Raw genomic sequence first — 20,378 nt, 5'->3', positions numbered from 1 at the left:
AAAAAGGGATGTGAAGATGCTTACATGTGCCAGTTATTAGTGTTGTCTTCTTTAATGCTTAAAAACAAATTAAAAATGTGAAGACTGGTCAATAAACTAACCTTGAACCATTGCAGACTCTTCTTCTCCCTCTTCTCCAGGTAGTAACCATCGATGTCGCTTCCTCCATCCAATGCTGGTCTTTCCCAGATCACTGTCATGGTGGACTTGGTGATCATGGTCACTTTAGGCTTGGATGGCTCAGTAGGAGGAACTGTGCAAAATCAAAATGATAATGAAACTAGTTTTCAATTGAAAATCGTGAATATGTATGGAAAGTATGAAATGTGTTTAAAAACGTATACTTATAAACCTATATATTCTGTCTTTTTAAAACATGTTATACATTCAAATAATAAATTGAGGTGTAGTTGTTTTTCAGAGCTAATAATCAACTCTGAACTGAACAGCAATTGTGGTGGAGATTATTCAGTTTGCTTACCAAATGCATTCTTGGCAATTACTGGCTCAGACTCCAATGGGTCTCCAATGCCGTACTTGTTCACTCCACGGACTCTGAAGATGTACTCATTGCCCTGGATGAGTCTCTGCACGTTAACGATGCAGTCTACCAGTTTTTCTGAGACAATAGACCACATAACGCGGCTGGTCTCCCTCTTTTCCACAATGTAATGTGTTACCATAGCACCACCCTCATCAGCAGGTGGGGACCACATGATGGTGATGTTGTCAGCTGTCACCTTCTTAAACTGAATCTCTCCATCAGGGGGGCCTGGCTTGTCTGGTTGGGGGAGAGATATGCATGTTAGGATCTATACCTTATTAAATTCATGCAAGACAAAATCACTGTCATAGTAATTATATAGTATGTGAGCACCTTGAATGAGCAGCCTGACAAGGCCACATGCAGATCCAAGGGAGTTCTTCACCTTGACCTCATATGTTCCAGAGTTAAGACGAGTGGTTTCCCTCAAGAACAAACTGGTTGACTCAGACGTGTGTTTGAAAGAGAGTTGGGCAGTGGGCTTAAGCTCTCTGCCATCCTTAAACCACTCAATAGTGGGAGCAGGTTTGGCTGTGATATTAAACTTTAGCTCCACATTAGACTCAGCCATGTACTTAACCTCATTCAGATACTCCTGAGGAATTTCAATCTCTGGGGCACCTAGAAGATTAACAGAAAAAGACAGGTAAGTTCCAATTCTGATTAATACATGCATCATGCATGGTAGAACATGATATGACACTGACAAGAATTAACTCCCAAAAGTAAAAGGACAAGTGAGAAGAATAACTGTACTACATTTCATAGATTTATGGCAGTTTGAATTAAAATGTTCAAACAGACAAAAAACACCAACCATAGGTATCCACACATGTAACTGGCCCAGCAGTCATGGATGAGTTGCTAATTGAGCCAACAGCATTCTTAGCCATGACTCTAAACTCATATGTCTCGTCCTGGGTAAGGCCAGTCACAGTGAAGCGGGTGTCTGTGACATTGGTAAGGTTAGCCTTGGACCATCTGGCACCAATGCCCTCTCTCTTCTCAACGATGTAGCCAGTGATCGGGGATCCACCATCGTAGTTGGGCTTCTGCCAGGCTAGGCTAATGGAGTTCTTGGTAATGTCACTGATGCGCAAGTTGATGGGTGGCTCTGCAGGAAAAGACAGTGAGAACTTGCCATTAGACAGCTGTTGCTAAAACTAAAATCTGATTTCCTTAACTTTGAAAGAATGTTTTGACACTAGACTTACCACAGGCATCAATAGCCAGCACTGCATCAGAAACCTTGCTGAAGGCACTTATTCCAGCAGCATTCTCTGCTGCCACCTTGAACTCATAAATAAGTCCAGCATTAATGCTGGTGACCTTGAAATGTGTTGCACGGATGACCATTTTGTTGACTCTCTGCCAAAGGATGCTGTTTCTGTCTTTCATCTGGAGATGGTAGCCAAATACATGGCTGCCACCATCTGACTTAGGCTCCTTCCAGGTCACAGTGATGGTCTCCCTGGTTACAGCAGTGATCTCTGGAGTCGATGGTGCATCAGGAATAGCTGGGGGATGAGAATTCAAGGGTTTTAGCATGTTATTTCTGAAAAATTCTGAAAAAATAGTGAGTATGAAGATAAAAGAAGGAATCAAAACAAAGACCACTTACTGTAAGGAAGGCTGACAGTGACTGTTGGTGAGTCGATGTGCTCACTGATTCCATATCTGTTCTCAGCTCTGATTCTGAACTGGTACTCCAGGCCAGTGGTAAGCTTCATGATCTTCATGGTGCAGCGAGCCACAGCAGAAGAGACATCTATCCAGTTGGCTGTTGTTGTCTCTCTCTTCTGGATAATGTAATTGGTGATGGGGCTGCCACCTTCATATGCTGGTGGGAGCCACTTTAGGCTCACACTGTCTTCTGTGACATCGGACAGTTCCACAGGTCCAAGTGGGGCACTGGGACGGTCCAGAACCACAATATTTACGAAAGACTTGGTGGTTCCACTGGAGTTGGATGCAATGATATCGTATCGTCCCGAGTCCCCAGCAATGCTCTCGCGCAAAGTGATCTTGATGCTGTCTGGAGTGACTTCAGAATTAAATCTCATTGTTGATTTGAGCAGCACATTATCCTTGGACAGGCTGACTTTGGGCAAAGGCCGGCCAGTTAGAGGGATTTCACACTTCAGAGTGGAGCCGGCTCTTACATACACAGTGTTGTGGGGGAAGTCCTTCATGATGATCTCCGGAGATTCTAGGGTATACAAGGAACAAGTTATAGCCGGAGAAATGAAGTGCAATATGGTGTCATTTGAATGCATTCATTTTTGGCTGTATTTCATCTTTATATTCACTATCTGATCAATCAGTTCAGTCTGCAACTTACCAAGTTGGTCTTTCAACATTACAGGGGTGATCATTTCCTTAATATCACTGAATCCAGCATGGTTCTCTGCTCTGACTCTGAAGAAGTACTCAGCATTCTCCCTCAGACCAGAAACTGTGAAGTGGATGAACTTGGTTACGCCACACTTAACCCACTTCTCCTGGCCCTTCTCCAGAGCTTCTATCAGGTAGCCAGTAATTCTGCTGCCTCCATCTTGTTCTGGTTTAGCCCAGGCCAGAGTCACACTCTCCTTTGTCACCTCAGTCACACCCAATTTTGGTGGTGGGCTTGGTTTTTCTAGAAAAAGAGGACACATTTATTTGATTTATTATTTATTTATTGAAATAACTGTATTATATTTTGCACAATAAGAATTCAGTACCTGTGATCTTGGTTCCTTCTTTGGTCTCTGCAGAAACACCAACACCGTACTCATTTTCTCCTGTTACTCTGAAGTAGTAGACTTCCCCCTCCTTCAGGTCTGCCACCTTGTATGTCAGTCTGTGGCATGTGTCAGTCAACCTGGTCCAGCCTTTCTTGCTAGCCTCACGGATATCAACAATGTAATTCTTGACTGGTCCGCCTCCCTCATTCTCCGGGGTGTCCCAAGTCACAGTAGCAGAGGTTTTGGTCACATCCTTGACCTCTACATGGGCAGGAGCTCCAGGTGAGTCCAGGACTCTGACATTGAGTGCCAAGGAGGATGTTCCAGCTACACTGGACAATGTGACAGTGTATTTGCCAGAGTCATTGCGAGTTGCTTTCTCTAAGGTGATGGAAGTGAAGGTGTCTGTGGTGTCAATTACAGCACGAACTCTAAGGTCAACATCAGGCTTAGTCCATGTAACTGTGGGAATTGGTTTGCCTCTGAAGGGCACTGTCATGGTGAATGAGCTGCCATCCTTCACGATAAGAGTCTTCCTCATCTCATTGCTGATGTCAAAGACTGGCTCCTCCTCTCTTTCTTTTGCGATCTGTCTATCTGACTCAGGACTGGGCTCACTGACTCCAATCTTGTTAATGGACTTGACAACAAACACATATTCAGCCCCAGGTGTCAATTTTACCACTGTAAACTCTGTGTTCTTGGTGTTCTGGACTCCAACAATCCATTCATCATCTAAAGTCTTCCTGTATTCTACTCTGTAACCAGTCACAGGTGCTCCACCATCAAATAGTGGCTTGTTCCATGACAGGGTTACTGTAGACTTTGTAGAGTCAATGATCTTAGGCTTAGCAGGAGGTGAGGGCAGGAATTGGGGGTCTTCAGCCTTGGTGAGTGGGCAAGGGATGCTGGGAGCACTGAGACCAGCAGCATTCTCTGCAAAAACTCTGTACTCATACTCACTGCCCTCACGAAGGCGTGAGGCTTTGACTCTAAGGTCATAAACGGGTTTCTTGTTGACACGGCACCATCGAAGGCCAGTTTTCTCTCGCTTTTCAATGACATAGCCGGCGATACTACTGCCACCATCAGAAACTGGTCTTTCCCAACATATGGTCATTGCCTCACTAGTAACTGAGGTGACCTGGACATTAGTGGGAGCTGCAGGCACAGTGAATGGATCCATGGCCTTTGTTGGATCACTCTCCAGGGCCTCACCATCACCATATTTGTTTACTCCCCTGACTCTGAAGATGTATTCATTTCCTTTGAGTAGCTTAGTCACTTTACAGGTGGTTGCCTTCATGTCACCATAGACAAGAGTCCATGCAAGGCGACTGGTCTCACGTTTCTCCACAATGTAATGCATGATTTCAGCACCACCATTTTCCTGAGGGGGTCCCCATGATATTGTGCATTTCTCTGCTGTGAGGCCAGATACTGCCAAAGGACCTGAGGAAGGTCCAGGTCTGTCCAGAACCTTACAATTGATGGCCACAGACCTGGTTCCTGCCACATTATGCAAGGTCAGGACATACTGGCCAGAGTCCCTCCGAATAGCATCTCTGACAATCAGTGTGGTTGCAAAGTTAGTCGAGGTGATTTCACACCTGGCCTTGGCCTGGATCTCCTTTCCATCCTTAGACCATGAGACAACTGGGAGTGGACGGCCTGTGATTTCAGCATCAATTCTTATGATCTCTCCAGCCTTAATGACAACCAGCTGTCTCAACTTATCGTCCAGGATAATAGTGGGAGGGTCCACATCATCCTTGACTGTGACAGGACCAGTGTTCTCAGAGGGAGCACTCAACAACTCTGCAGAATTCTTAGCAATGACATGGAAGTCATATTGGACATCTTCTGTGAGGCCTGTGACATCGAAGTAGGTGTCTTGCAGGTTGGTGAAGTTACATTTCAGCCAACGGCCATTTGGAAGTTCTTTACGCTCAACAATGTAGCCAGTAACCTTTGCGCTGCCATCAAACTCTGGCTTATCCCAGAAAAGGGAAACTGAGGTCCTGGTAATGTTGGTGACTCTAAGGTTACATGGAGGTTCACATGGATCCCTGGCGGCTACAGCGTCACTGGCCTTAGTGCATGGACCAATGCCAGCAAGATTCTCAGCATAGACTCTAAACTGATACAGCAGGCCTTCTTCAATGCCTGTCATTTTGAACTGGTTCTCGGCTAGCAGAGCTCTGTTGACTTTGGTCCACAGGATGCTGCTTTGGTCTTTGCATTCAATGTGATAACCGATAACAGGGCTTCCACCATCACTGGCAGGTCGGCCCCATTCCACAAGCATGCCATACTTGGTGGCATGAGCAACATGTAGGTTGGTTGGAGGGCCGGGAGGCTCGAAGGGATACTGAGCAACAACAGGAGCAGAGTCAATGGCATGACTCTTACCATAACGATTCTCAGCTGCAATACGGAACTGGTACTCTGTTCCTTGAGTCAGACGGGACACTTTGATTGATGTCCTGGCTACTGTTGCAGAAACAATCTGCCATGTGGTTGTTGTAGTGTCTCTCTTCTCCACCACATAGTTGTTGATCTGGCATCCACCCTCATAGGTTGGAGGATCCCAAGACAGGGAGATGAAGTCAGCACTCACCTCATCCACTTTAATGTTGCTTGGTGGGCCAGGTTTGTCTAGGATTATAACAGATATTTCAGCTGTCTTGGTGCCAACGGAGTTAGTCAGAGTAATCTCATACTTTCCTACATCATCCTTGGTTGCATCCTTGATGAAAATCTTGGATGAAGTCTTTGAAGAAAGAACATTGACCCTTGTCGTCTGCTTAAGCAACTGGCCGTCCTTTTTCCAGGACACCTCAGGCTGAGGTCTGCCTCTGAAGGGAACATCAATCTTCAAGTCATCTCCTGCTTTTACACTGTATGTATCAAACAGCAGGTTGATGATGGGCTCCATTGTGATGTCCTTCACCACTACAGGGGTAGCCAGGGGCTTAGCATCACTCTTGCCCTTGTCATTTACAGCAATTACCCTGAAGGCATATTCCTCTCCAGTTGCGAGTCCTTCAATAGTTGCTTCCAGTGCTTTGACTTCACTGCATACAGTCCATTTGTCCTCTCCCTTGGGCTGCATCTCCACAATATAATTTGTAATTTTGCTGCCTCCATCATAGTCAGGTTTTTCCCAGGAAAGGGTAACAGTATGACGGGTCACATCTACCAAGACAATCTTACCAGGAGGCAAAGGAGCCTCAGACACCTTGACTTGATCTGTGGAGGCAGGCAGACCTACTCCCAGCTCATTCACAGCCAATACACGGAAATAATATCGGCCTCCCTCCTGCAGGTCAGAAATGATGTAAGAGTTCCTCACACAGTTGGTGCAAACACTGGTGAAAGCCATCCTTTTCTGCTCTCTCTTTTCCACAATGTAGTGTGATATCTTAGCCCCACCATCAATTAGAGGAGGCTCCCAGGAGAGAGAGACAGAACTTCTCTTCACATCCTTAACCTCCAAGTTGGTAGGAGCGCTTGGGGAGTCCAGAACTCTGACATTGATGAAGGCTGATTTAGAGCCACTGAGATTTTCAAGGGTCAGTACATATTTGCCAGTGTCGAATCTGTCAACATTTTCAATCACCAGCATTGTGTAAGAGCTTGTGACGTCAATCTGGGCACGCTCATTCAGAGTGCCATCAGCCTTTGACCATTTGACCTCGGGCTCAGGCATTCCTCTGATTGTCACAAACAGACGCAAGGTGGCAGTGGCACGAATATTGACCATCTTCCTCAAGTCAGCATCTAGTTCAATCTCAGGAGCCTCCAGCTTCTCAGCAGCGATCACAGACACAGGTAGGTCCACAGGCTCTCCCACTCCCTCACAGTTAACAGCACAGATGCGGAAATTGTACTCTGCATTCTCCTTAAGTCTCTTTACAGTGTAGTGGGTATCCTGGACACCTGTATATGGTGTACAAATGATCCATTCATCATCTGCTGCCTCCTTCATTTCAACAATATAGCCACTTATCTGTGCTCCACCATCATAGATAGGTCTGGACCAGGACAAAGAGACTGTGGTGCTTGAATGGTCGGTGACTTTGGGGTTATTTGGAGGCCCTGGTGGATAAATGGCATCACAGGCCTTGATGTATTCAGATGGTGCGCTAGGCTTTCCCACACCAGCAGCATTTTCTGCTGAGACCCTGAATTCATAGGAGTGGCCCTCTAAAAGACCAGTGCATCTGAATCTCAGGTCATTCAGTCTCTTCTTGTTGCACTTCATCCATCTGATGCCATCCTTGTCACGCTTTTCAAGGATATATCCTTCAATCTCAGCTCCTCCATTATCCTCTGGTCTCTCCCAAGTAAGCACTATGGAGTCCCTTGTGACAGCACCAGCCTCTAGATAGGAGGGGGCACTGGGAGTGGTGAAGGGATTTCGAGCAATAACAGGGTCAGATTCCAAAGGCTCACCAACACCATATTTATTCACAGCAGTGACTCTAAAGATGTATTCATTGCCAGGCAGGAGTTTCGTGATTTTGTAGCTGATTGCTTGTATCTTAGGCTCAACCATGGTCCATGACAAACGACTGGTCTCTCTCTTCTCAATGATGTAGTGAGAGATACTTGCTCCACCATCATGTGAAGGATGGTTCCAGTGCAGATAACACTTCTCAGCTGTAACCCCTTTGACTTCTAGTGGGCCATCTGGAGGACCAGGTCTATCCAGAACTTTAACATTAACTGGGATCATCTTGACTCCTCCCACATTGACAAGTTTGAGGACAAAGTGGCCACCATCCACCCTGATGCAGTCTTTGACTGTCAGGATGGTACGTGTTAGTGTGGTCTTGATCTCCATTCTTGGAGTAGTTTTGTCAATCTCTTTTCCTTCCTTTAACCAAGTGACCTCAGGCAGAGGCTTGCCAATGTAGTCTGCATCAATGATGAATGTCTCACTGGCATTAACAACAGTCAGATCCTTGAATTTAGAATCCAAGGTTGCATCTGGAGCCTCAATTTCATCTTTGGCAGTAATTTCGCCTGTGCTTTCAGAGGGACGGCTGGAAATGCCAGCAGCATTCCTGGCAATGATTCTGAACTCATACACACAGTCCTCAGTCAGGCCAGTGACTGTGAACTGGGTGTCAGTGACGTTGGTGAAGCTAGCCTTCATCCAGCGGGTATCAGGGTGCTTCCTTCTCTCAATCACATAGCCAGTGATTGCACTGCCTCCATCATACTGAGGCCTGGTCCACTGGAGTGTCACAAAGTTTCTGGTGATTTCAATAGCCTCAGGAGTGCCTGGTGGGTCACAGGGGTCCCTGGCTACTGTACTCACAGAGATCTTGCTAACTGGGCTGAGTCCAGCAATGTTCTCAGCATAAACTCTGAATTCATACTCAATACCTTCTTCCAACTCTGTAGTCTTAAAACGAGTGTCTGGGATTAGCAGCTTGTTAAGTTTAGTCCACAAGAGGCTGTTTTTCTCCTTCCTCTCAAGGTGATAGCCAAGGATGGGGCTTCCTCCATTGTTGGTGGGAGCTTTCCACTCAACAACCATGTTATCCTTTGTTGCAGCAGAAATAATTGGTGTTCCTGGTGCAGCAGGCTCACTGAATGGATACTGAGCAATAACAGCATCAGATAGAATGGCAGAACTCTTTCCATATCTATTCTCAGCAGACACTCTAAATTGATATTCAACTCCAGTCTTCAACTTGGTGACTTTGATGGTTGTCCTGGCAATAGTTGCAGATACTATTTGCCATGCTGTTGTGGTGGTGTCTCTCTTCTCCACAATGTAGTTGTTGATCTGACAGCCTCCAGTATACTGTGGTGGCTCCCATGACAGACTGACATAATTAGAGCTCACCTCCTCAATCTTCACAGGGCCTGTGGGTGGGCCAGGCTTATCAAGAATAATAACCGTAATCTCTTCTGTAGCTGTTCCTACACTGCTTGTGGCTGTGACTGTATATTTACCAGAATCTTCCCTATTTGCATCCTTGATGCACAGTTTAGTTGATGATGGTGTGCTAGTTACATTTAGTCTAGTTGTCTCCTTAAGAGCCTGTCCATCCTTCTTCCATTCCACCTTGGGAACAGGGTGTCCAAGCACTGAAATATCAATCTTCAGATCATCACCACATGGTAAACTGTAAGTGTTGAATCTCATCTTGAATCTGGGTTCAATAGTTACATCTTTAGCAGTGACTGGGGCAGCCAGAGCCCTGGGGTCACTCTTGCCCTTCTCATTGAAAGCTGACACTCTAAGCAGGTACTCATGTCCTGCACTGAGGCCTGTGACAGTGCCCTCACAGATTTTTGTTGTGGTTGCCACCACCCATTCCTCTGAGCCGACAGGCTGCATCTCAATGTAGTAGCCCATGATTCTGCTCCCTCCATCATGATCAGGTTTCTCCCAGGAAAGTGAGGCTGTGGTTTTTGTCACTCCTGTCAAAGTGACCTTACCCACAGACAGAGGAGGCTCAGAGGTCTTCACACAGTCCTCTGTCTCAGCTGGCTGTCCCACGCCAAACTCGTTTTCTGCCAAGACTCTGAAATAGTAAATAGTTCCCTCAGTGAGGCCAGTGATACGGTAGCTTGTCTTTGTGCATTTGTTGTCTACATTAGAGTAAACCTTCCTGGTGGACTCGCGCTTTTCAACCAGGAAATTCTTGATTCTTGCACCACCATCTATAAGTGGAGGCTCCCAGGTCAGAGTGACGCTTTGCCTCGTAATGTCTTTTACTGTTAGATTCAGTGGGGCCCCTGGAGTGTCCAGAACTTTAACAGAGACAAAGGCTGATTTTGTGCCAGCACTATTTTCCAAGTTGAGGATGTATTTTCCAGCATCATATTTATCACAGATGTCAATGGAGAGCTGGGTATAGTCTTCACCAGTCTCTATCTGAACCTTACTTGGCAGTTCTCCATCCTCCTTGGCCCAGCTGACCTCGGGAGTTGGACGTCCCTTGAATGGAATGCAGATTCTCATTGAGCCTCCTGCACGAACAACTATTCCCTTTCTAAGCTGTGAATCTAGAATCATTTCTGGAGGATCAATCTTATCGATAGGTTTCACAACTCCTTGGATCTCAGTGGGCTCACCAACACCCAACTTATTGATGGCACATATGCGCACCTTGTATTCCTGGTGCTCTATCAACTTGGTGATGGTAAACTTGGTAGCATTAACTCCAGAGGGTGGGGTGCATATCGTCCACTCCTCCTCATCGGCCTTCGTAATTTCTACAGCATATCCTTTAATCTCACACCCACCATCATAGATAGGCCGATGCCAGGCGACACTGATGGAGTCTTTAGCTGTGTCGACCACATGAGCATTGGTGGGAGAACCTGGCTCAAAGGTGGGGTCACAGGCTTTGAGGTAAGGTGTACATGGACTTGGCTGACCCACTCCACCTGCATTCTCAGCAGAAACTCTGAATTCATATTCATGGTCCTCAGTCAGTCCTGTTACTCTGAAACGCAAGTCTGTCACTCTGCGTTTGTTGCACTTGGTCCATCTCACTCCAGCTCTGTCTCTCTTCTCAACAATGTAACCAACGATTTCACTGCCTCCAGTGGTCTCTGGGCGGTTCCAACAGACAGTCATGGAGTCCCTGGTAATGTTGGTGATCTCAAGCTCCTGAGGTGAGCCAGGAGGAACAAATGGATTTCTCATGATAACTGGCACTGATTCAAGAGGTTCACCAACACCATATTTGTTGACAGCCATGACTCTGAAAATGTACTCATTGCCCTTCAATAGTTTGGTAACCTTGAACATGGTAGCTCCACAATCACCAGAGACGACAGTCCATGCCAGGCGGCTTGTTTCTCTCTTTTGAATAATGTAGTGAGAAATGCTAGCGCCTCCATCATGCCTGGGTGGCAGCCATGACAGTGAGCACTTTTCCTCTGTGACGTTGCTGACAGTAAGAGGTCCCTCTGATGGGCCTGGTCTGTCCAGGACCTTCACACTGAATGGGACAGTTTTAGTTCCAGCCACATTAGTCAGAACCAGTGTGTACTGTCCGCCATCCACTCTGATGGCATCCTTCACAACAAGCAAAGCCTTGAAGTCTGTATTTTGTATCTCAGCTCTTGCTGATTTTTCCACCTCAACATTTCCTTTGAACCACTGAGCTGTGGGGATGGGCTTTCCTTCCACAATGGCCTCCAGGCTGAAAGTCTCCCCAGCATTGATAACAAGGGTCTGGTTATACATAGAATCTGTCTCACACTTAGGTGGTTCAACTTCATCCTTTGCTGTGATGGATCCTGTGCTCTCAGAAGGCTTGCTGACAGCACCAGCTGCATTCCTTGCAATTACTCTAAAGTCGTATTTATTGTCTTCTGTCAAGCCAGTAACTGTGAATTCATAGTTAATGATGTTTGCAAAGCTAGCCTTCATCCACTTTCCTTCAGGAAGATCACGTTTCTCCACTACATAGCCAGTAATTAAGCTTCCACCATCATACTGTGGAGGTGTCCATTTAAGCTTCACTGAGTGCCTGGTCACAATCAAAGCCTCAGGGCAGCCAGGAGGATCACATGGGTCACGGGCTACATAAACTTCAGAGACTTTGCTGCATTTTCCAATGCCAACAATGTTCTCAGCAGAAACTCTGTACTCGTACTCAATGCCTTCCTCAAGAGGAGTAGATTTGAACCTGCAGTCTTGGATGAGCATTTTATTGATCTTTGTCCAGAGGATACTGTTCTTCTCTTTCCTCTCCAAATGGTAGCCCAAGATGGCACTGCCTCCATCAGATGGGGGTTTGTGCCACTCCACCACCATATAGTCTTTAGTATATGAAGAAACAAATGGTGTTCCTGGTGGGCCAGGCTCCTGGAATGGATACTGTGCCAAAACAGGCGCTGAGTCAATTGCATAACTCTTTCCATATCTATTCTCAGCATAGATTCTGAACTGGTATTCAGCCCCTGTTTTCAGATTGCTCACTTTAAGCGTGGTTCGGGCCACAGTGGCAGATACAACCACCCAGTTGGTTGTAGTTGTATCTCTCTTCTCCACTACATAGTTGGAGATTTGGCAGCCACCTGTATATGTAGGAGGTTCCCAGCTAAGAGTGATACTCTCAGCACTGATATCCTCCAACTTGACAGGGCCTGTTGGTGGCCCTGGTCTGTCCAGGGTGATCACCTCAATAGTAGCATCCTTGGAACCCAGGGCATTGGCAACATTGATGCTGTACATGCCACCATCCTCTTTGGTGGCATCCTTTATGGTGAGAGTGGTGTGACGTGCTGAGTCCGTGACATTGACTCTAGTTGTCTGCTTAAGGGCAGCTCCATCCTTGGTCCAAGTGATGGTTGGCTTTGGATGACCAGCAATCGGGACCTCAATCTTGAGGTCATATCCCACCTGGACACTGTAGTTGCTCGCTTTTGGTCTTACAGCAGGTTCAATCACTAGATCCTTTGCTACAACTGATTGGACCAGTTGTCTAGGATCACTTTTGCCCTTGTCATTTACAGCAGCAACTCTGAACTGGTACTCCTCTCCCTTAAGTAGGTTTGTCACTACAGTCTCCAGTGCCTTAACACTAGCACACACAGACCAAGCTTCACTGTCCTTGGGTGCCAGTTCAATTTCATAGTAACTGATCCTGCTGCCGCCATCATGTTCAGGCTTCTCCCATGCAAGAGTTACTGTGCTACAAGTGACATCAACAACACTGACTTTTCCAGGTGGCTGAGGCTTCTCAGATATCTTAATTGGTTCTATAGTTTTAGCTGGGAGACCAACACCATACTCATTCTCAGCCAAGACTCTAAAGAAGAAGATACCACCCTCTGGAAGAGGTTCAACCTTCCATGACATTCTGTTGCAGGTGGTGATGGGAGAGTAAACTTTTCTGGTGCTTTCACGCTTCTCAACAATATAATGCTTAATCTTTGAGCCACCATCCAGATGTGGAGGCTCCCATGTAAGAGTGACAGAATTCTTGGTAATCTCTTTGACTATGAAGTTGGTTGGTGGACTAGGTGAATCAAGGACTCTGACACTGATAAATACTGACTTCACGCCACTGGCATTCTCTGCAGTCAGGGTGTACTTCCCACTGTCAAATCTGTCAACATTCTCAATGACAAGTGAAGCGTAGCTGCCAGTATTGTCAATCTGTGCAGTCTCCTTAATCTCACCCTCAGCCTTGCCCCATTTCACCTCAGGTGCTGGACGACCTCTAACAGGGACAAACAGCCTGAGAGTGCTTGCTGATCTAATGTTGATCATCTTTCTCATATCGGAATCCAGTTCAAGATCAGGAGCCTCAAGCTTCTCCTCCAGAATAATTTTTCCTGGAAAATCAGCATGCTCACCCACACCAACTTTGTTGATGGCACACACTCTGAATTGGTACTCATGCTTCTCCAGAAGTTTTTTCACTGTAAACTTAGTGTCAGTGATTCCAGAGGCAGGAGTACACATAAACCACTCATCAGATGCCCCATTGCAAGCCTCAACAATGTAAGCCTGAATCTCACAGCCGCCATCATAGATAGGTTTGCCCCATGTCAGGGAAACAGTGGACCTAGATGTGTCCACCACCTTGGGGTTGTTTGGTGGGCCTGCTTTGAAGATGGGATCCAATGCCTTGTAGTACACTGTTGGTGCACTAGGTGTGCCAACACCTGCAGCATTCTCAGCAGCAACTCTGAATTCATAGCTGTGGTTTTCTATGAGCCCTGTCACTCTGAAGCGCAGCTCACTCACCGTGCGCTTGTTGCACCTAGTCCATCTCACACCATCCTTGTCACGTTTTTCAACAATGTATCCCTGGATGGGGCTGCCACCATCATTGGTTGGTCTCTCCCATGTCACCACCATAGAGTCTTTGGTGATTGTGGAGACCTCTACCTCAGTTGGTGGGTTGGAAGTGACAAATGGATTTCTGGCAATCATCGGGTCAGATTCCAGAGGCTCACCAACTCCATATTTGTTGACTGGAATCACTCTGAAGATGTACTCATTTCCAGGAAGAAGTTTTGTGATCTTCAAGTTCAATGTCTGAACCTTCGGTTCAACTACAGTCCAAACCAGTCTGCTGGTTTCCCTTCTCTCAACGATATAATGGGAAACATCACTACCACCATCTTGCAAAGGAGGTTTCCAGGAAATGGAGCATTTCTCTTTGGTGACTCCATAGATTGAGATAGGGCCCTCAGGTGGACCTGGCCTGTCTAGGACCTTGACATTGATGTTAACAGACTTCTCTCCTCCAACATTCTTTACTAGCAAAGTATATTGTCCTCCATCAACACGGATGGCTTCTTTAACAACTATACAAGCTGTAAAATCTGTATTCTTAATCTCGAGGCGAGCAGCTTCAGTAATCGCATGGCCCTCCTTCAGCCAGTGTACTGTGGGCACAGGCTTACCAGATATAGAAGCCTCAAGCCTGAAAGTGTCATCAGCATTAACTACGACAGCCTGGGAATACTTAGCTTCCAAGTCAATCTTGGGTGGATCAACCTCATCCTTGGCAGTGATAGCTCCAGTAGAGTCAGAGGGCTGGCTGAAAACACCTGCTGCATTCCTGGCGATTACACGAAACTCATAAGTCTGATCTTCAGTAAGTCCTGTGACAACAAATTCAGTTTCAATTATGTTTGTGAAACTGGCCTTCATCCAGCGGCCAGATCCCTCCTTCTTCTCAACCACATAACCTGTGATCTTGACACCAGCATCATACTCAGGTTTGGTCCATCTGAGCGTCACTTTGTTTCTTGTCACAATTACAGCCTCTGGTTTTCCTGGTCTGTCACAAGGATCTCTGGCCACTTGCATTTCACTCAGTTTGCTGGCTTTGCTGAGGCCAACAATGTTCTCAGCATAGACTCTGAACTCATAATCAATACCTTCCTCAAGGCCGACAACCTTGAATCTTGTCTCTGGGATAAGTTGTTTGTTCTGTTTCACCCACAGTATACTGTTTCTCTCTTTGAGCTCCAAGTGGTAACCCAGAATTTTGCTTCCACCATCATTGCTGGGTTTCTCCCAAACAACCACCATGCTTTCCTTGGTGGCTGACTGGACCACAACAGAGTGTGGCTGGCTGGGCACTTCAAATGGATACTGAGCAACAATGGTATCAGAAAGCAGAACTGAAGACTTTCCATATCTATTCTCTGCAGCAATCCTAAACTGGTACTCACATCCGGTCTTCAGACGGGCTGCCTTGATTGTGGTTCTGGCCACTGTTGCTGACACAATTTGCCAATTAGTGGTAGATGTGTCTCTCTTCTCAACAATGTAATTGTTGATAGTGCAACCACCGTCATACTCTGGTGGATTCCAGGACAGGATCACACTGTCAGCAGTGACCTCATCCAGCTTTATAGGGCCTGTTGGAGGACCAGGCTTATCTAGAACAACAACACTGATGTCCATAGATGCCTCTCCAACTGTGTTGGTCAGTTTGACAGTGTATGAACCCACATCATCTCTGCAAGCCTCCTTAATAACCAGGAGAAGGTTTTTGTCTGTGGCTTCAGCATTAACTCTGGTTGTCTCCTTTAGAACAACACCTCCTTTTAGCCAAGTTGCTGTAGCCTTAGGACAGGCAGCATAAGGCACATCTATCTTGAGGTCATCTCCTGCTAGCACACTGAATGTGGTAAAATGCAGTTTGAAGGTTGGTGAAATGACCAGGTCTTTAGCCACCACAGGCACACTCAGAGGACGTGGGTCACTCATTCCCTTTTCATTGGCAGCTGAGATACGGAACATGTACTCCTCTCCTTGTGTAAGGCCAGTTACAACAGCCTCATTGGTCTTTACCACCATAACCTGGGTCCATTTCTCACTGCCTTTACCCTGCATTTCAACAATATAGCCTGTGATTCTGCTGCCACCATCATGGTCAGGCTTTTCCCAGGTTAGTGTGACGCTTGTGCTGGTAACTTCACCAAGGGACACTTTACCTGGTGGTAAAGGCTTCTCTGACACTTTAATGGGCTCAAGAGTCTCTACTGGGAGCCCAATACCATATTCGTTTTCAGCCAGGATTCTAAAGAAGTACATCTTTCCTTCATCCAGCTCTCCAACTTTCCAACTAGACTTATGGCAGCTGGCACAGACTGTTGAATAGGCCTTTCTGGTTGACTCACGCTTCTCCACAATGTAGTTGCGGACTCTGGAACCACCATCAATCAGAGGTGCATCCCACACAAGGGAAACAGAATCTCTAGTGACCTCCTTGAGAATCAGATTCTGAGGTGCTCCAGGAGTATCTAGCACTCTGACATTAACAAAAGCTGTCTTGCTTCCTGAGGCATTCTCTACAGTCACGATGTATTTACCTCCATCAAACCTGTCAACATTTTCTACCTGAAGAGTGGTAAATGATGAGGTGATTTCAATGTTAGCTCTGTCCAGGGATTCTCCATGCTCTCTTGACCATTTTATCTCAGGTGCTGGTCTGCCCTTAATAGGAACAAAGAGTCTGAGTGTGCTACAGGCTCTGATGCAAACAACCTTACGCAGCTCTGCCCCAAGTTCAATTTCTGGAGGAAGCAGTCTGTCTTCTGCTTTTGGAGATCCAGGAACAGCTGCAGGCTCTCCGACTCCTTCACAATTTGTGGCACAGATGTTTATTTTGTACTCTTGGTTTTCCTTTAGATTGGTGATGGTGAAAGACATAGCTGTCCATCCCTTCTTGGGAGTGTGAATTGTCCACTCATCTTCCTCAGGGAGGCAAGTCTCCACAATGTAACCAGTGATTTCAGAACCACCATCATAGACAGGCTTGTTCCAGGCAAGGGTGATAGACGACTTGGATGTGTCCAGCACTCTTGGGTTTCCTGGAGGTCCAGGCTGGAAAATGGTATCTACAGCTTTGTAGAATGGACTGGAAGGACTAGGCTGGCTTAGACCAGCATTGTTCTCAGCAAAAACTCTGAATTCATACTCATGTCCTGGTGTGAGGCCTGAGACTTTGAATCGCAGATCAGTTACAGTCCTCTTATTGCACTTCACCCAGCGCAAACCAGTTTTATCCCTTCTCTCAATTATGTAGGTGTTTATTCTGCTGCCTCCATCGTGTTCAGGGCGCTCCCAGCAGACAACCATGGAGTCCTTGGTAATGGTAGTGACTTCAGGCTGCTGTGGTGGGTCACTGGGGACATAGGGGTTGGCACAGATGACAGGCTCAGACTCAAGGGGCTCACCCACACCATACTTATTAACAGCCATGACTCTGAAGATGTACTCATTGCCCTTCAGAAGCTTGGTGACCTTGAACCTGTTTGCCTGAAGGTCTGTCGCCACATTTGTCCATGCCAACCTACTGGTCTCACGCCTCTGAATGATAAAGTACTCAATCTTGGCACCACCATCATGTGTTGGATGCAACCAGTTAAGGACACATTTCTCAGCAGCGACGTCAGTAACAGTGAGGGAGTCTGGTGGTCCTGGTCTGTCAAGTACCTTGACATTGAATGTGAACTTGGCAAAGCCACCAGGATTGCTGGCAGTCAAAGTAAAAACACCTCCGTCTCTCCTCAGAGATTCTTTGTTTATTAGAGTTGTGTTGAAGTCAGATGTCTTTATCTCTAGCTTGGCTGTATCCACAAGCTCCTTTCCTTCCTTGGTCCATACCAGAGATGGGAGTGGCCTGCCAGTCACACTGGCTTCTAGCTTGAACACCTCGCCTGCCATAACAACAACATTGCTGCTGTATGATGCATCAACATCAAGTCTGGGCTCTTCAATGTCATCTCTACATGTGATTGCCTCTGATGATTGCGATGGAGCGCTAACAGCACCAGCTGAATTTCTGGCAGTCACACGGAATTCATATGTTGCATCTTCCGTCAGACCACTGACTGTGTAGATGGTTTCTAGGATGTTGTTGAAGTTGGCTTTAAGCCAGCGTCCATTGGGCATTTCTCTCCTCTCTACTGTGTATCCAGTGATGGAAAATCCACCATCTCCCTCTGGTTTTCTCCATGACAGTGTTACCTCATGTCTGGTGATATTAAGTGCCACAGGCCTGCCTGGTTGGTCGATTGGGTCCAGAGCATACATAGGCTCAGATGGTTTGCTTGGCTTGCTGAGACCGGCCATGTTTTCAGCAGTAACACGGTGTTCATATGCGATTCCATCAACAAGGCCTGTTGATTTAAAGATATTTCCAACAACAAGTGCTCTGCTGATTCTCTGCCACAGAATGCTGTTTTTCTCTTTTCTGTCCACATGATAGCCTAGGATGACACTACCTCCATCAGAGGAAGGCTCATTCCAGCTCAGAGTCATTGCATCCTTGTTGAAAGATGTGACTACAGGAGTGCCTGGCTGGCCTGGCACATCAAATGGATAGGCAGCGACTACTGATTCAGAGATAATGCTTGGTCCAATGCCATATCTGTTCTGGGCCTTCACACGGAACTGATACTGGGTTCCAGTGTTGAGTCGGGCTGCCTTGAATGTGGTGCGAATCACCGTAGCCGCCAACTCAACCCAGGAAGTACCAGTAGTCTCCCGCATCTCAACAATATAGTTATTGATGGGTACGCCCCCATCATTCTCAGGCGCCTCCCAGGACATGAGAACATAATCACATGAGACCTCATCCAGTTTGATTGGACCTGTGGGAGGACCTGGAATATCGTGGACCAGGACTGTGATTGTCTCAGTCACTGTACCCAGCATGTTTTTTCCTGTCATGGAATACTGGCCTCCATCAGTTCTCTTGATCTCACCGATGTTGAGGATAGTTGATGTTTGTGTGGTTTCAGTGTTGATTCGCTGTGTCTCCTTTAGTGATATGTCACCCTTCTTCCAGGAAACTACAGGTCTTGGTTTGCCGAGCACTGGAATCTCCACCTTGACACGGTCACCTGACTTGGCGATGACCGTTTTTTGGTAGACTCCACGTAGGTCAAAGGAAGGAGCGGAAGTCTGCTCTTTGATAATAGCAGGCCTACTCTCGCGGGGATCACTCCTGCCAGATGCATTGACAGCCATTATGCGGAAGGTATATTCTGCTCCCTCAATCAGATCTGTGACAGTGTAGTCCAAAGCCTTGATAGTGGCCATATGGACCCACTGGTCAGTATCTTTCTTCTGGGCCTCAATAACATATCCGGTGATCAAACTGCCACCATCATGAAGGGGCTTGATCCATGCCAGGCTGGCACTGTCAGCTGTCACATCAGTAACATACAAGTTTTCGGGTGCAGAAGGGGCCTGGGACACCCTGATTGGCTCAGGGGTTTCAGCTGGCTCACCTACGCCCAGGTCATTCTCAGCAGTGACACGGAAGTAGTAGTAAGTTCCCTCCACAAGGTCTGGAATCTTGAACGAACACTTCTGCCATGTGGTGCTAAGCACTGTGTAGGCCTTCTTGGTGGCCTCTCTCTTTTCAACAATGTAGTTGTGAATCTTAGAACCACCATCAATTATGGGGATTTCCCACTGGAGGGTGATGCTGTTCTTAGTGATCTCTCGAGGTATGAGGTTGACTGGTGGTCCTGGTGTGTCTAGAACTTTCACATTAACAAAGCCGGTCTTTTTTCCAGCAACATTCTCTAGACAAAGGTTATACTTTCCAGCATCATATCTGGTGCAGTCAGGAATAACCAGCAGAGTGTAGGACTCTGTGGTGTCAATGTGTGCACGTTGTTTCAGGTTGGTATCATCTTTGCTCCAAGTTACTTCAGGAACAGGACGACCTCTGATGGGAACAAACATACGGATTGAAGCACGGCACCTGACCACCAGGGTTCTCCTGAGTTCAGCATCCAGCTCAAAGTCTGGTAGCGATTCCTGGTCCACCAGTTCAGTTACTTTCTCCACTTCTGCAGGCTCACCAACTCCCTCTGAGTTTACTGCACAGACTCTGAAGTGGTATTTGCCTCCTTTTTGAAGTTTACCAATTACATATTCAGTAGCTTTCAATGGGTACTGTGTTTCTGTCTCCCAGTCATCATGCCCCTCCTTTTTGTATTCAACAATATATCCCTCTACTTCAAGACCACCATCATAGAAGGGTCGGCCCCAGGAAAAGGTGGCTGTGGTTTTTGTAGTGTCTGTAACTCTGGGGTTAGAAGGAGGACCAGGTGGATCTGATAAACAAGAAAAG

General features: G+C 46.6%; 1 protein-coding gene across 1 annotated transcript in view; it reads right to left on the bottom strand.

Annotated features, from left to right (window-relative positions):
- ttn.2 (titin, tandem duplicate 2) overlaps window positions 1-20,378 on the bottom strand; it is a 189,777-nt gene that overhangs the window by 25,914 nt on the left and 143,485 nt on the right. The window contains exons 201-208 of the mRNA XM_030428193.1: window positions 3,268-20,361; window positions 2,886-3,182; window positions 2,166-2,753; window positions 1,759-2,061; window positions 1,362-1,658; window positions 878-1,165; window positions 482-781; window positions 102-253 (exon numbers count right to left, since the gene is read on the bottom strand). Coding sequence (XP_030284053.1) covers window positions 102-253; window positions 482-781; window positions 878-1,165; window positions 1,362-1,658; window positions 1,759-2,061; window positions 2,166-2,753; window positions 2,886-3,182; window positions 3,268-20,361 — 19,319 coding nt within the window. The remainder of the gene's footprint in view (window positions 1-101; window positions 254-481; window positions 782-877; window positions 1,166-1,361; window positions 1,659-1,758; window positions 2,062-2,165; window positions 2,754-2,885; window positions 3,183-3,267; window positions 20,362-20,378) is intronic.

This window comes from Sparus aurata, chromosome 9 (genome assembly GCF_900880675.1).
Source record: "Sparus aurata chromosome 9, fSpaAur1.1, whole genome shotgun sequence".
In the NCBI taxonomy this organism is placed as follows: Eukaryota; Metazoa; Chordata; class Actinopteri; order Spariformes; family Sparidae; genus Sparus; species Sparus aurata.
Note: the sequence above shows the minus strand (reverse complement) of the source record. Positions and strands in the feature narration are given on the sequence as shown.